This window comes from Triticum aestivum, chromosome 1A, assembly GCF_018294505.1.
Source record: "Triticum aestivum cultivar Chinese Spring chromosome 1A, IWGSC CS RefSeq v2.1, whole genome shotgun sequence".
NCBI lineage: Eukaryota > Viridiplantae > Streptophyta > Magnoliopsida > Poales > Poaceae > Triticum > Triticum aestivum.
This window is the reverse complement of record NC_057794.1, coordinates 504,279,843-504,293,833: the sequence shown is the minus strand read 5'-3', so window position 1 is coordinate 504,293,833 and position 13,991 is coordinate 504,279,843. Positions and strand designations below refer to the sequence as shown.

General features: G+C 52.3%; 1 protein-coding gene across 1 annotated transcript; it reads left to right on the top strand.

The window, feature by feature from the left end:
* The first annotated feature begins 11,628 nt into the window (after positions 1–11,628).
* LOC123060823 (polygalacturonase At1g48100) lies at positions 11,629–13,714 on the top strand. The gene is made up of 3 exons (XM_044483674.1): positions 11,629–12,510; positions 12,611–12,900; positions 13,002–13,714. Exons 1-3 carry the CDS (start codon positions 11,851–11,853, stop codon positions 13,504–13,506), a joined length of 1,455 nt encoding a protein of 484 aa, XP_044339609.1. The 5' UTR covers positions 11,629–11,850; the 3' UTR covers positions 13,507–13,714.
* Positions 13,715–13,991: the final 277 nt, after the last annotated feature.

Sequence of the window (13,991 nt, the reverse complement as noted above, 5' to 3'; positions counted from 1 at the left end):
ATCACCCATGCCTAAAAAATGCCTTTTGTATGCTGACGTCACGACGATCAGATAGCGCTCAAGAGGTTTTTCTCCACACGAGAAATCCTTCACCCGCAGAGAATTCAAATAGATGTGTCGAAGATCATCAAAGAAAGGAAAAGACTGAGTTCGATCCATGTCCTCCTTTTTGTTTAAACCAAGAGCTACTCCTCCCTTCCCGGCCCGCAGCAAGTCTACGGCGCCAACGTGCGCCTAGTATTCTTCTACGGTGATACGCTGGAGCTATGCAAATGTTGTGCTCCAGCCTCTATATGCGTTCGATCCATCTACTCCCTTTTTTAAAAACCAAAAGCTAGAGACCTTTTACGGTACATCAATTAAATTGGGGCCGTTAATTTCTATGGTTTGACGGTTCAGATGAGGCAATACTACACCAAGTTTCAAGTAGTATATTGAGCAATTAGGGGCCTTTTGGGTAGTTTGCTGTTAATCCATCCCGCAGGGCAGATTTCCCTCCAAATCAAGTGGAGGGCATAGTCAGGTGATTTATTGAATACAAAGCTAAAAAAGGCTCTTCTTTTACTTGGCAAAGTATTATGACAGGGGTTAATTGTCTAAATCTTGGTTATATTTGGCGTGTTGGAAATGGTCACAACATTGATATTTGGGAAGATGCTTGGATTCCTAATTGTGCAAATAGAAAAGTAATCACACCGAGAGGGAGTAATTTGATCTCAAGGGTATCTGATTTAATTGATCCTGCTACTAGTAATTGGGACGAAAATTTGGTCACACGAATGTTCTCGCCAGTTGATGCACAAAGGGTCCTTGCAATTCCTTTGTCACAACATGATATGTCGGATTTTGTCGCTTGGAGCTATTCAAAGAATGGAACTTTTTCTGTTCGATCAGCCTATGCAGTGCAATGGGAACACCAACACGGGGGAAAATTAAGGAGAACCGATGATATGGGACACATGACTATCAATCCTATTTGGAGTGAGATTTGGAAATTATCTTGTCCATCGAAGCTTAAAATTTTCATTTGGCGCGCACTGCATGGCACCTTCCCGTGTAGAGTTAATTTGGCGAATAGACATATAAAGGTTACCCCCAATTGTCCGTCATGTTCCTTTGGATCAGAGGATACAAAGCATATATTATTTCAGTGTCAGAAAGCAAAGGAGGTTTGGAAAAAATTGGGTCTAGATCGGGTCATTAAAAGAGCGTGCGAAGTTGATTATGCTGGTGAGGCGGTGCTTGAAATTTTGCTTTCTATGCCTGAACGGGAGCTTATGATCTTGGGTATTCCAAATGTCCGTGAATTAATTGCAATTTCAACTTGGTATTTATGGTGGGAGAGGCGAAAACTGGTCCATAAGGAGAAAACCCAAGACGCTAACCAGATCTCCATGGGAATTCATGCAATTACATTAAACTATGTTTTGGCTATATCACCAAAGGCTACGATGAAAAGAGGAGGTTGGGTCCAACCTCCAAGGGGGTTTGTAAAACTTAATGTGGATGCCTCTTTTGATCATGACCGGCTCAGGGGCACGGCTGGTGCTGTTTTGAGAGATGATAAAGGAAAATTCGTTGCAGGGGGGAATTGAAGAATTGATTGATGCACGGACGTTTTGACGGCTGATGCTATGGCGCTTAGATATGGTCTATCTATTGCTCAAAGGGCGGGCTGCAACCGCTTAGTTATTAACTCAGATAACATGGAGGTTATCGAAACCATGAACAATGAGGATGGTCATCTAGTACAGCGGCGGCAGTTTTGACGATTGTTATTTTTTAGCATGTGACTTTCCCATTACTAAAATTGAGTATTGTAATAGAGAAGCAAATAGGGTCGCACATGAACTTGCTAAGTTAGCTAGATTTTCTTCATCATTGAACTGGTTTGAGGAGCCCTTGAGTGAAATTGTATCCCTCCTCATAAACAATGTACTTGTTATCGCAAATGAATAAAGTTTCTATGTTTCTTTTCAAAAAAAGTGAAGGGCATAGTTGTTCCTTTGGCCCATCGATCCTGCTCCCGCCATTGCCAGCGGCTACCGCACCTCCGTATGTACTGTATAGTTTGTGATCTGCAGCCGGCCATTTTCAGCCCACCCTGTGCGGATGTGCCATCGCCCACGCCCAGCTCATCCGGTGCCGTCGCTCCCATCCCGGAGCGCACAGACGCCGCAACGGCGCCCATTTCGTCCGACGTCACGGACCCTGATTCAAGCGCTGCCACAAGACATGTCCACCGGCCTGAGCCTCCCACGACCACAAAGAGGCCACCTCGCGGCCCGTACCGGTGCCGAGGCAACGACCTTCGCCTCCCCTCTCTACCCTCTCCTTCACTACATCCCCCATTCCCCCTCAGTCCTTTCCTCCGCCATCTGCAGGCGTGTGCTGCTGCTGCTGCTCCGCGTGCATGCGGTGTGCTTAGATTAGTGGAAGCCGGCTGACGTACGTGCGCGATGAAGAGAGGGCCAGAGGAGAAGCGATTTCAGACCACCTACCGAAGTGGGTGTAGACTGTTGAGTAACGTGATTGTATTAGGAAATATAGGTTAGACTAGGAAATATCCTAGCTTGCCATGTACTCCAAGTAGATAATGTACTCCTATATATATATGCCCACGAGGCTCAAGCAATACAATGAATTGTTTCACCAATCCCTCTCTCTACCTTCTAACATGGTATTTATCGCAAGTCGATCCTAAAGCCTGGCCGCCGCCGCTTCCGCACCCGCGCGCCGCCCCCGGGGCGGTCGGCCTCCATGATCGCCACCGGAGGCCGCGCCGCCCGTACCTAGGGTTCGTCCGCCGGCTGTGTTGGTCGGCTGCCCTAGGGAGTCTTTTTTTTTCCCGATCCTTTGATCCGGGTTTTCTCTCTCTCGCCGGTCGCTTTGATCGGCGTCTCCTTTTTGGTTTTCCAGTCTATGTGATCCGGTTTGCGTCACCCACCGCCGCCGTCGACCCCGTGGGCCTCTACTCCAACACCGGCGTGATCAGCCGGCTTCTTGACCGACCCAGCGGCCTCGCGCGTCGTCCGCGTGTCTGCCCGTCGGTCGCCCTGACCCGGCGGCCTCGCGCGGCATCCTTGCATCGGCCCGCCGGTCACCCCGACCCGGCGGCCTCGCGTCATGCGGCGGCCCTTCACCGCCGCCGTTCGCGCGACGGCTCGCCCGTCGATCTACGCCGGCCGTCACCGCCCTGCTCCGACCGGGACTCCTGCATCACCCCGACCCGATGGCCTCGCGCCATGTGGCGGCCAATCATAGCCGCCCTACCGCCCGCCGCCGCCGGCTTCGTCTCGGACTCCGCTGCCACCGCGCCTCCACCGAACGGCGTCCCCGACCTCACGCGCGATCGGAGTGATCACCCGCCCGCCGCCGCGATCCGTCTCATCTACGCCGTGTGACCGACCTGTCCCGTCGGTTGCGCACGCCTCTGCAGGCCCCGTGAAGATCGTCCCGAGTTCAGCGCGTGAAAGAACATGCGGTGCCCTCATGTTTGGTTTTGGTAATTGATGTTTGGTTTTGGTAATTGATGACAATCTCTATTGACTAATGGTTGCCTTGAGTTATATTTGAAGGTTTTGTCCATAGGCTTTTTTTGGAGTACACGTGTTGGTTTCAAGGAGAGTTTGTATCGACCAAGGTGCTATTCAAGGAATTACCTAAAAATTGGTCTTGTGAGAGGTTGATCAAGACTAAGTCAAAGAGTGAATCAAGTTGATCAACCCACAAAGCGTAGAAGATGTACCGAGAGGGATCAAGTGATCCCATGGTATGGTAAGCATTGTCAATTACGCTTTGTGTACTAACCCATGGTCTTCGTGAGGGTTCTTTGTGGGGTTAGGTTGCGGTGTGCAAGTTCAAGTGGAGCATCACGAAGAGATCAAATGCTTGAAGCTTGCCGTCCTTTGTAGTGACAATGGACTTGTGAAGATGTGCGGAAGAGTGTCTCACCCATAGTGGAGTATAGGGGAGCAATCAACTAGTCTTCATCGAGTCAACACAATCAAGAAAGGTTGCGGTGTGCAAGTTCAAGTGAAGCATCACAAAGAGATCAAATGCTTGAAGCTTGCCGTCCTTTGTGGTGACAATGGACTTGTGAAGATGTGTGGAAGAGTGGCTCACCCATAGTGGAGTATGGGGGAGCAATCAACTAGTCTTCATCGAGTCAACACAATCAAGAAAGGTGGTCCAACTTGAGGGAGTCAAGATCGTCATCATCTAGCTCAAGTGGACCATGTGCAAGGCAAAGGTTTGCCCTTGATAGGTTTTCTATTTTACCGGTCTCATGATGGTAGTTGGGAGACCGGGTTATAGGATTAATTGCCGTACTATCAGGGGGGGGGGGGCTCTCGATGAGTAGTTTGATCGTATCGTTCGTTGAGAGCTCAAACCATTGCATCCTTGCATCATCTTTCTTGGTTCTTGTTTGGTTCTCTTTGTGAGTCTTAGAGATTATGGTCATCTTGATGACAAGTTCGAGTTCATCGAAAACGGAGTTCACATGCATCTTTTATGATGTTTTTGATGTTGGAGGTTATGCTCGTTCTTCTCTGTTGGAGGTCTTACTCCTCCATTTGTTAGGCATATCTCCCCTGCCTCTTCTTACTATAACAAGCCCGAGTTTGATGCTACTCGTCGTCTTGTTTCCAACAAGTTTGAGTTTGCTCAATTCAGAGCTCATATGCAGAAGTTATGACAGTTCTTGTTTTCTTGAGTGTGGTTTTTGTCTGGTCCCAGCGGTAGTACCGCGAGCCCAAGTGGTAGTACTGCTTGGAGCTCTCAGCCGTAGTACCGCTGCAGTGCCGCTCTTCTACCGCCTCGATTTTGGGTCCTGCTCTTTTCGTGTCGGGTTTAGCAGTAGTTGCACGACAGTAAGGCACGGTAGTACCGCTCCGGTCGGGCGGTAGTACCATTTCTGCTTCACTGCCGCCATACTATATTCTGCCTGCCTCTTTTGGTCCTGTGTTCTGCTCCTCCAGCGGTAGTACTGCTGGGGTGAGCGGTAGTACCACTTATATGCGGTACTACCGCCCCAAAGTTCATGTTTTGTTGCTCCTGTTCCCTATTTCTTCCGCCTGAGCAGTAGTACCACTCGTGGAGCGGTAGTACCGCTCGTGTGCGGGCTGAGCACATAACAGTTGGATTTCCCCCCTCCTATAAAAGGGGGTCTTCTTCCCCAATGAACCTTATACTTTAAGCTTGCGTTCTTTCCCCATTGTTGACCTTCTTCGAGCTTGCTAACTCTCAATCCCTCCATGGTTTCTTGCTAGTTTTTGAGGGAAAAGAGAGAGGAGATCTAGATCCACATTTCCACCAATCACTTTCTCCTCTGTGTGAGGGGAACCCCTTGGATCTAGATCTTGGAGTTCTTGGTGTTCTCCTTTTTTTTCTTCCTCTCATTTTTCTCCCTAACATTAGTTGCTTCGGTGGGATTTGAGAGAGAATGACTTGGGCACTACGTGTGCCCTTGCCATTGCATTTGGTGTATCGTTTTGAGTTCTCCACGGTGATACGTGATAGTGAAGTTTGAGAAGCTTATTACTCTTGGGTGTTTGGGCACCCTAGAGCTTGTTCCTCTTGGGTGCCTTGGCGCCCTAGACGGTTGGTGGTGTTCGGAGCTCAATCATTATGGTGTAAAACTCCGGGCAAGCATCGGGGTCTCCAATTAGGTTGTGGAGATCGCCCCGAGCAATTTAACGGGTACCGGTGACCGCCCCCAAGGGTTGTCAAAGTGTATGGGTTCGGTGACCGCCCCCAAGGGTTGCCATTGTACGGGTTCGGTGACCGCCCTCAGGGGTCCCTTAGAGGAATCACGACATCTTGCATTGTGCAAGGGCGTGAGGAGATTACGGTGGCGCTAGTGGCTTCTTGGGGAGCATTGTACCTCCACACCGCTCCAAACGGAGATTAGCATCCGCAAGGGTGTGAACTTCGGGATACATCGTCGTCTCCACGTGCCTCGATTATCTCTTACCCGAGCCCTTTATTTATGCACTTTACTTTGTGATAGCCATATTGTTTCTTGTCATATATCTTGCTATCACTTAGTTGTTTATCTTGCTTAGCATAAGTTGTTGGTGCACATAGGTGAGCCTAGTTGTTGTAGGTTTTATGCTTGTCAAATTAACCGCTAGGTTTATTCCGCATTTGTTTCAAGCCTAAACCGTAATTATTTTAAAGCGTCTATTCACCCCCTCTAGGCGACATCCATGATCTTTCAGCGCGCCCCTCTACCGATCGAGCAATGGGCTGCCGCTGCGTCGCTCCGTTGGGCCGCAGCGCCGCCGCCTCGTGGTTCTTCTCCCATCTGCACTGACCGGCGTCACCGCTGTGTCGCCCCTTCGGGCCGTAGTACCGCGGCCCGCGGTCCACCGCTGCCCAGAGGCCGTCCGCTCCAGGTCGTCCCCGTGGCAGCACCGACCCTCGCGCCGCCACTACGTCGTCCCGTCGGGCCGTAGCGAGCGTGGCACGCGGTCCACGCTGTCGTCCAGAGGCCGTCCCCACGGTTACACCGACCCGCGCTCCTCCACTACGCCGCCCCTTCGGGCTATCGCGCCGCGGCCCGCGGTCCCTGCCGCCGCCCCGAGGTCTTCCCGCCGTCACCCCGACCTGACCGCCGCCGCTGCGTCGCCCCTTCGGGTCGTAGCACGGCGGCCCACGGTCCACTTCGTCGTCCATGCGCATTGACTTCCTGTGGTATGCGTCGCGCCACCTCCCTTGGCGCAGGAACGCCACCGTCCGCGCCGGTCTTCGTCATGCTGTCGGGTTCTTCGCCTACTTCGAGCACCGCCGCCGCGCTCCTAACCTAGCCGCCGCCGCCATCGTCAGGCCGCCGCCGCCGCTCTTCTTTGGCCGCCGCCGCTACGCACGTAGCCGCCGCCGCACGTCCACCTCCTTCGTCTTCGTCCAACACTGGCCCGTCGCCAGCGTCGCCGTCATCTACCCCGACCACTTCGTCTACTCCAACAACCGCAGGCGACATCGGCTCCGCGCTGATTGACGCCGCAACCGTCGTCGAGTCCTTCTCTGCTGGCCTCTCTGACCCCTCCGACATGGCGTACAACTTGTGCATGTCCTCATCTATGCATGCCCGGTGCTGGCAACACCGATGCGTGCCTTCGTCCACGATGTTTCCCCGGGCCTGGCAAGCCTGGTGTGGCGCTTCGTCAACCTCGTCTTCGTCCGTCTACGCATGCCCGGTGCTGGCAACACCGGTGTGTGCCTTCGTCTATGATGCGTCCCCGGGCTTGGCAAACCCGTCGCGACGCGTCGTCAACAACGTCTTCTTCCCAGCGCACTACTACTTCGACACCACTACGCCCATGCTAACTCGGCGCCCTCTTGCGCCCGCGGCTCCACGACGACATCCTTGACACCGGCTCCCCGACTCGACATCGACCACGACATTCTTCGCGCGGCTACCTCGACCACGGCTACACCACCCTCGGCTCTCGGCTACATCGACAAACGGCACAAAGGGCTACCGCCTTGCTTGAGCAACCTCGTCGGTTTTCACTCCAGCCACGACTCCGTGATGCGTCGACCGTTACGACTGTGGGGGGTGTCCGCTGGCTTGCCTTCGAATTCTTCTCTAGTCTCACCGTCTGCGTCGCTACCGTTGTGACTGCGGGGGGATGTTGAGTAACGTGATTGTATTAGGAAACATAGGTTAGACTAGGAAATATTCTGGCTTGCCTTGTACTCCAAGTAGATCATGTACTTCTATATATATGCCCACGAGGCTCAAGCAATACAACGAACTATTCCACCAATCCCTCTCTCTACCTTCTAACACAGACGGGGAGAGGGCCGCCGTGCGGGACAAGGCGGCTGCGTCGTCGCTGGGATGCATGGGAGGAAGATCTCGAAGCAGCGACCAGAGGTCGTTCAACGCAGAGCGGTCGGCCTTGTGCAACCGAGGAGACGGCCGCCGGGCGGCATCATCGAGCCGTCGAGTGAGGAATGCCAGACGAACAGCTGCATCGTTGAGATGGCAATGGCATCGCGTTGTTATTAATTACATTATTAATCGTTATTATAAAATTTTAAAAGAAAAAATCCACACTAATAGTTAATTACCGAAAAGACCTATAGCAAAAATTGAAGGAATTAATACCGATCATTGGATCCATTATATACTACCCACTGTTTTAGGTAATATGATGTACCGTAAAATCTCTCAAAAGCTACTCCTCCCTTTTCGCCCGCAGCGCGTTGCGCCGCAAGTCTACGGCACGAACGTGCGCCTAGTATTTTACTACGATGATACGCTGGAAGGAACTATGCAAAATGTTGTGCTCCACGCTCTATATGCGGCCTCCAAACCTTGAGGGCACCCCGCCAAGACGTGTAATGACGAAAACAGTAGCGTTACTCGGCCAAATTAATGGACCACCTCAGCACCACCAAAATCTTGTGGCCACCATCAAATTACCACCACCCCATTATGCTCTCTCCTCCGGCCAGCCGCAACGTGAGAGAGGCGCTTTAACCGGCCGGTGTACGTGCTCCAATAATCCAGTTGCATGAACAGAACCCAATCGATCGGCACCGTCTCTCCGGTTAATCCACTCCCAAAAGCGCCATGGCCACCTACCTGGCTACCCATCTATATCTACTAGCTAGCCTTCTAAGAATACTACGATCGACACTCCCTGTCGGGCCCTCTAGTGGTGGCCTTATCACCATCGATCTATGGAAGAATCATACATGCACTCACGGCGCCTCGCAGCAATCTATGACCACAAAGGGATGGAAAGGTGATGAGGAGTGGAGTGGACCATTCCTCCTCCTCGACCTCAGATTAAACTAGGCTGCATGCACTAGCTTGTGCTGCATGTAGTAACCGGGGGAAGGAGGAAGAGATTTGGGCGGGGCAGGCCGGTCGATCCAGTGGATGTCCTTGAAAGCAATGCATGATCAGGGACGACATGGATGACCACTGCACCTGGGAACGTGGAGGAACGGCAACATCAACCAAAGCGACAGCACACAGCTGCATGATCTACTAGCTTGACTGAATCGCATCACGCATGCATCCCTTCTTGTATTCTCGTTGCTACATCTATCAAAGCGAGGAGAACCTGAGTTTTGCTACAGCTACGGATCTTACGGAATTAGACTTACAGAATGAGGTGGCAAACTACGTTATGAGTTAATAAAAAGCCCTTTATTTTTAAAAAAAATTGAGGCGACAACATCTGGTTGGAGCCCCAGGGGGGCCACAATGAGACTCGGTTTCTTCAATAATCCTACACCTACGTAACAATGTTACGTACTCTTACGTAACTTTCTATAATCTAATTCTCTTCCGCCCCCTGATTCTCGTGGGTGGGGCCCGGGCCGTTTTCTGTTCTAATTAAACCACACCAAATCAGCCATCACGTAGGTTTACGTAGGTGTTGCACGTAGGTGTAGCAAAGCCCCGGTTTCTTGGGGGGTGGGGGGTGGGGACTGGGGGTGTCTTGGGGGAGTCGGTACGTACCGGGAATTCCGTAGGAGGTGGGCCGTAAGTATTGTGCGAGCATGGCCCGTAAGTACCGTACATGCATATACCTGTTGGGATTGTGGTAAGTGATAGTGGCAACATTTGATGACTTTGATTTGGTGATGCTTTCCGAGTACCAAATCTTTGAGTCGCAGCGTGAAACCCCAGACCCTGGTTGATCATACTTGTAACTAAATGTTTTGGGGTCTTTAGCTTATTGGTGGCATTGCTCGAACTCAATCTTCTGAGTGAAAACCCAAAATCTGTCATTTGCCGGCTGAATCCGGCGACAATGGTGGTAGAGCGATGTTTCCTTTCTGTAAGTGTTATTGATGAAGAATCTTCCTCCTTGTCCATATGTTGTTAGGAGATGGTTGGTATCGATAGTCATTGTTGTAGCTCGCTGGTAGTTTTTTCTTTGACATTTTAAGATTTTGTGTGTGTTCATGTAAAGGCCAGGTGTATGTTCACTGTGCTTTTATCCTCTCGATATTTCATTTTAAGTCGGTAAAATTCACCCTTGGTCAAAAATGAAAATACATGCATGATGTGCTGAGATCGGAAATAAACAAGCACCTCAGGCCTAAGAGCATCTACAGCCGGACGCTCCAAACCCGCCTCAAATGCCCGGGACTGGATGTTACTGAGGTTAGTCGAGGGGTGAGTCCGTAGAGAGAATTCCGTATGAGGTGGCACACGTAAGTAATGTGCGAGAATGGTCACCACTTCTGTGGCATCTCATACAAGACCGTGCACGCATGTAGCGTTTGTGATTGTGGTTAAGTACTAGCGACAACACATGATGAATTCATTCGGTGGTGCTTCCCAAGTATCCATCGAGTTGCAGGATGAAATCCCTAGGCCAGACGCTAGTTGATCATACTTGTAACTGAGTGTTTTTGGTCATTATCTTGTTGAAGGCATTGCTCGGACTCAATGTTCAGCTAGAATGGCGGCATAGAGCCGTTTTCTTCCCGAAGGCATTGTTGATGAAGAATCTTCCTCGTCGATATGTTGTCAGGAGATGGTTGGTGTCGATTGTCGTTGTCTCAATGTTTTGATCTTTTATTTTTATTTTTCTGTGCACATGCTTATTAGCCATGTTCATCTTAATTGTGCAAAAGCTAGATGTATGCTCATCGTGTTTATGTCCTCTCAATCTTTCATTTGAAGTCAGTAAAAATTCAGCCATGGTCAAAAAAATACATGCATGCACGATGTGCTGAGATCGGAAAGAAACAAGCACCTCAGCCCAGGCCTAACCAACCGAGGAATAGCGGCTCGATTCGCATGTTCGTTTGCAGCGAAAAAGGTCGTAAAGCTACGGGCTAGTGTTCTTGTGGGCGCATGCGCGACCTATGTGCAAAAGGAGATCGGTCCATCCATCCAGCATGGGAGCTGGAGGCAAGCTGCATGCATGCTAGCTAGGCTGGTCGTATCTCAGTTGTCGTAGATAAGAGTAGATAGCAATTGCTAGGGGGGCAAAATAGAGGAAGAAGCTGCAGAAGCTGGGTTGGTTCGGCTGGAAAGCAAACCAGCTAGGCCGGTAGGGCAACGGTACCACGGTTGTCACCGTGCACGTACGTCTGGCCGGTCTCATCAAGGTTGATCGCCGAAAAGTGGGAGAAGGGAGGCGCCCAGTGAATGCTGGAGATGACCAGGAGGAGGATCCTACCCTGTCGTTCTTCCATTGACATGACCCATATGAAAACTGGTTCACATGTCACTGGGACACACAGCACGGCAGAGGAATCCAGCACGACCAAGAGTTGCCCGGCCACATATAGTTGCACTCAAAATTTTGCTTCTTTTCCATTCAAAGATAGGGTGATCCTCTCTCGATTTCCATTAATAGAAACCAAAAGCTACAATTATTCAACACACAACACCACCGAAAGCATAGTCGTTGCACTCAGCAGTACACAAATGGAAATCGGTTTGCAGATCATCGATCGTGCATGGTAGCGAGCGCAAGTCCAACCACGAACCCCCCTCCTTCGGCGCGCGCGTGCACGCCCTGCCGCCCATGCGCGCACCACCACCAGTCCACCACCACGCTTCTTGACACTGTAGTACATCTTTGGCTCCCATGCCAGCCTATAAATCCATGTACGCGCGCTCCTCACTCTCTCAAACCCAACTGCCACTAACTGTCCAGCTCCTCTGCTCATCTACTCCAGTATAGCACAGCGTCCAAGCTAGCTAGCTAGTGGCTAGATTCCCGGGACAGCGCTCGATCGCGCCTCGGCCTTCCTCTGGGCGTCCATATATAAGCAGGCCCAGTGATCCGAGATTACTCCATCCTTGAGCTGAATCTAACCAACGCGAGCAAGTTCATCAGCTTGCAACGCTTTGCTCTAATGGAGGCCCGGACCGCCATTGCGCTGCTCCTCGCGCTCGTGGTCGCCGCGAGCTTCCTCTGCGACGGCGTCCACAGCCGCCACCACCACCACACCAAGCGCCACTCCGTGCGGCCGCCGTCCCACGCACCCGGGCCTGCGGGACCGAGGAGGGCACCTTCACCTAAGCATGGGTCTCCGTCTGCACCACCGCCGGCCAGGACGCCACCGTCAGCCCCTCCAATGCCGGGCGCGCCCGCGCCGGCCCCGTCCGACGATGGCGACAACGTGTACGACGTCATCAAGGACTTCGGCGCGGTCGGGGACGGCGTGACGGACGACACGGACGCGATCAAGACCGCGTGGGACACGGCGTGCCAGGACGACGGGGAGGGCGTCGTCCTCGCGGCCGCCGGGCACTCGTTCCTGGTGCACACCACCACCTTCACCGGGCCGTGCCAGGGCAGCGTCACGCTGCAGATCGACGGCACGATCGTGGCGCCCAGCGAGCCCACCACGTGGCCGGCCAACAGCAAGCGCAACTGGCTGGTGTTCTACAAGGCCGACGGCATGGCGCTGCGCGGCTCCGGGCTCATCGACGGCAAGGGCCAGAAGTGGTGGGATCTCCCCTGCAAGCCTCACAAGGGAGGAAGCACCCACGGACCTTGTGACAGCCCGGTGGTGAGTGGCCTAACCCAGCCACGTACTGCTGCTTCAGGCCTTTAACAGTATTTTTAATGGCCAGTAAGTGCTAAACGCCGGACGTTGATCTCCTGTGCAGGCGCTTAGGTTTTTCATGAGCAACAACGTGACGGTGCAAGGGCTCAGAGTGCAGGACAGCCCGGAGTTCCACTTCCGGTTCGACAGCTGCCGCGGCGTGCACGTCGACAGCCTCTCCATTAGCTCCCCGGCGCTGAGCCCCAACACCGACGGCATCCACGTCGAGAACACCCAGGACGTGCTCATCACCAACACCGTCGTCTCCAACGGCGACGACTGTGTCTCCATCGGCGCCGGCACCCTCAACGTCCACATCGAGAACGTCACCTGCGGCCCCGGCCACGGCATCAGGTTCGCATCCACTTCATTCCTCGTCGTAGCTTTTCTTCGGATGTTATATATACTCCACTCCGGTGGCATTGCCTGACATTGGGTGCTCGCTCTCGTTGCAGCATCGGGAGCCTGGGAAAGCAGGGGTCGCGGGCGTGCGTGGCCAACATCACGGTGCGGAACGCGGTGATCCGGCACTCGGACAACGGCGTGAGGATCAAGACGTGGCAGGGCGGCTCCGGGTCGGTGTCGGCGGTGACCTTCGAGAACGTGCGCATGGACGCCGTGCGCAACCCCATCATCATCGACCAGTACTACTGCCTCACCAAGAGCTGCGAGAACGCCACCACCGCCGTCTTCGTCTCCGACATCACCTACGCCGGCATCCGGGGCACCTACGACGTGCGCGGCCCGCCCATCCACTTCGGCTGCAGCGACGCCGTGCCCTGCACCAACATCACCCTCTCCGGCGTCGAGCTGCTGCCCGCCTCCGGCGACACCGTCGACAGCCCCTTCTGCTGGAACGTCTACGGCAACACCACCACGCCCATTGTGCCGCCGGTGGCGTGCCTCATAGAGGGCGTGCCCAGGAACGTGGATGAAGCTAGCAGCTTGAAGTGTTACTGATGAGCGACGTCAAGCCGTCGCACGCCCCTTATAGATGAGGAAGTAATTAAAACCAGAGAAAATATATTAGGCCAGACAAAAAACTTAGTTAAAGCATGGTCGTGTGTAGTATAAATTACCTATATATTGTATATAGAAAGATGAAAATGTAACAGTATGAGATGATTTGCGTGACAGTTACCAGAATATACAGCAGAATGTTCTGTAACTTTTGTTACCATATATTACTTCTTTCTTGTCAACTTATAGTGTATGTAATATTTTTCAAGAAAATAAACTCTATAATAACTTTTTTTAGAGAAACTTCCATTATTCAACATTCGCAATGGCAGTACAAGGACACAAGAAAAATTATATACAGGTTCGTAGACCACCGGGCAAGAAGAAGGCGCACCGCCGTCATTGTCTCCCTCTCACCGAAGCCAAGAAAATTAGTTGTAGTAGACACTCGAGAGTCGTCATGCTAAGGATCAGCACACCAGAAC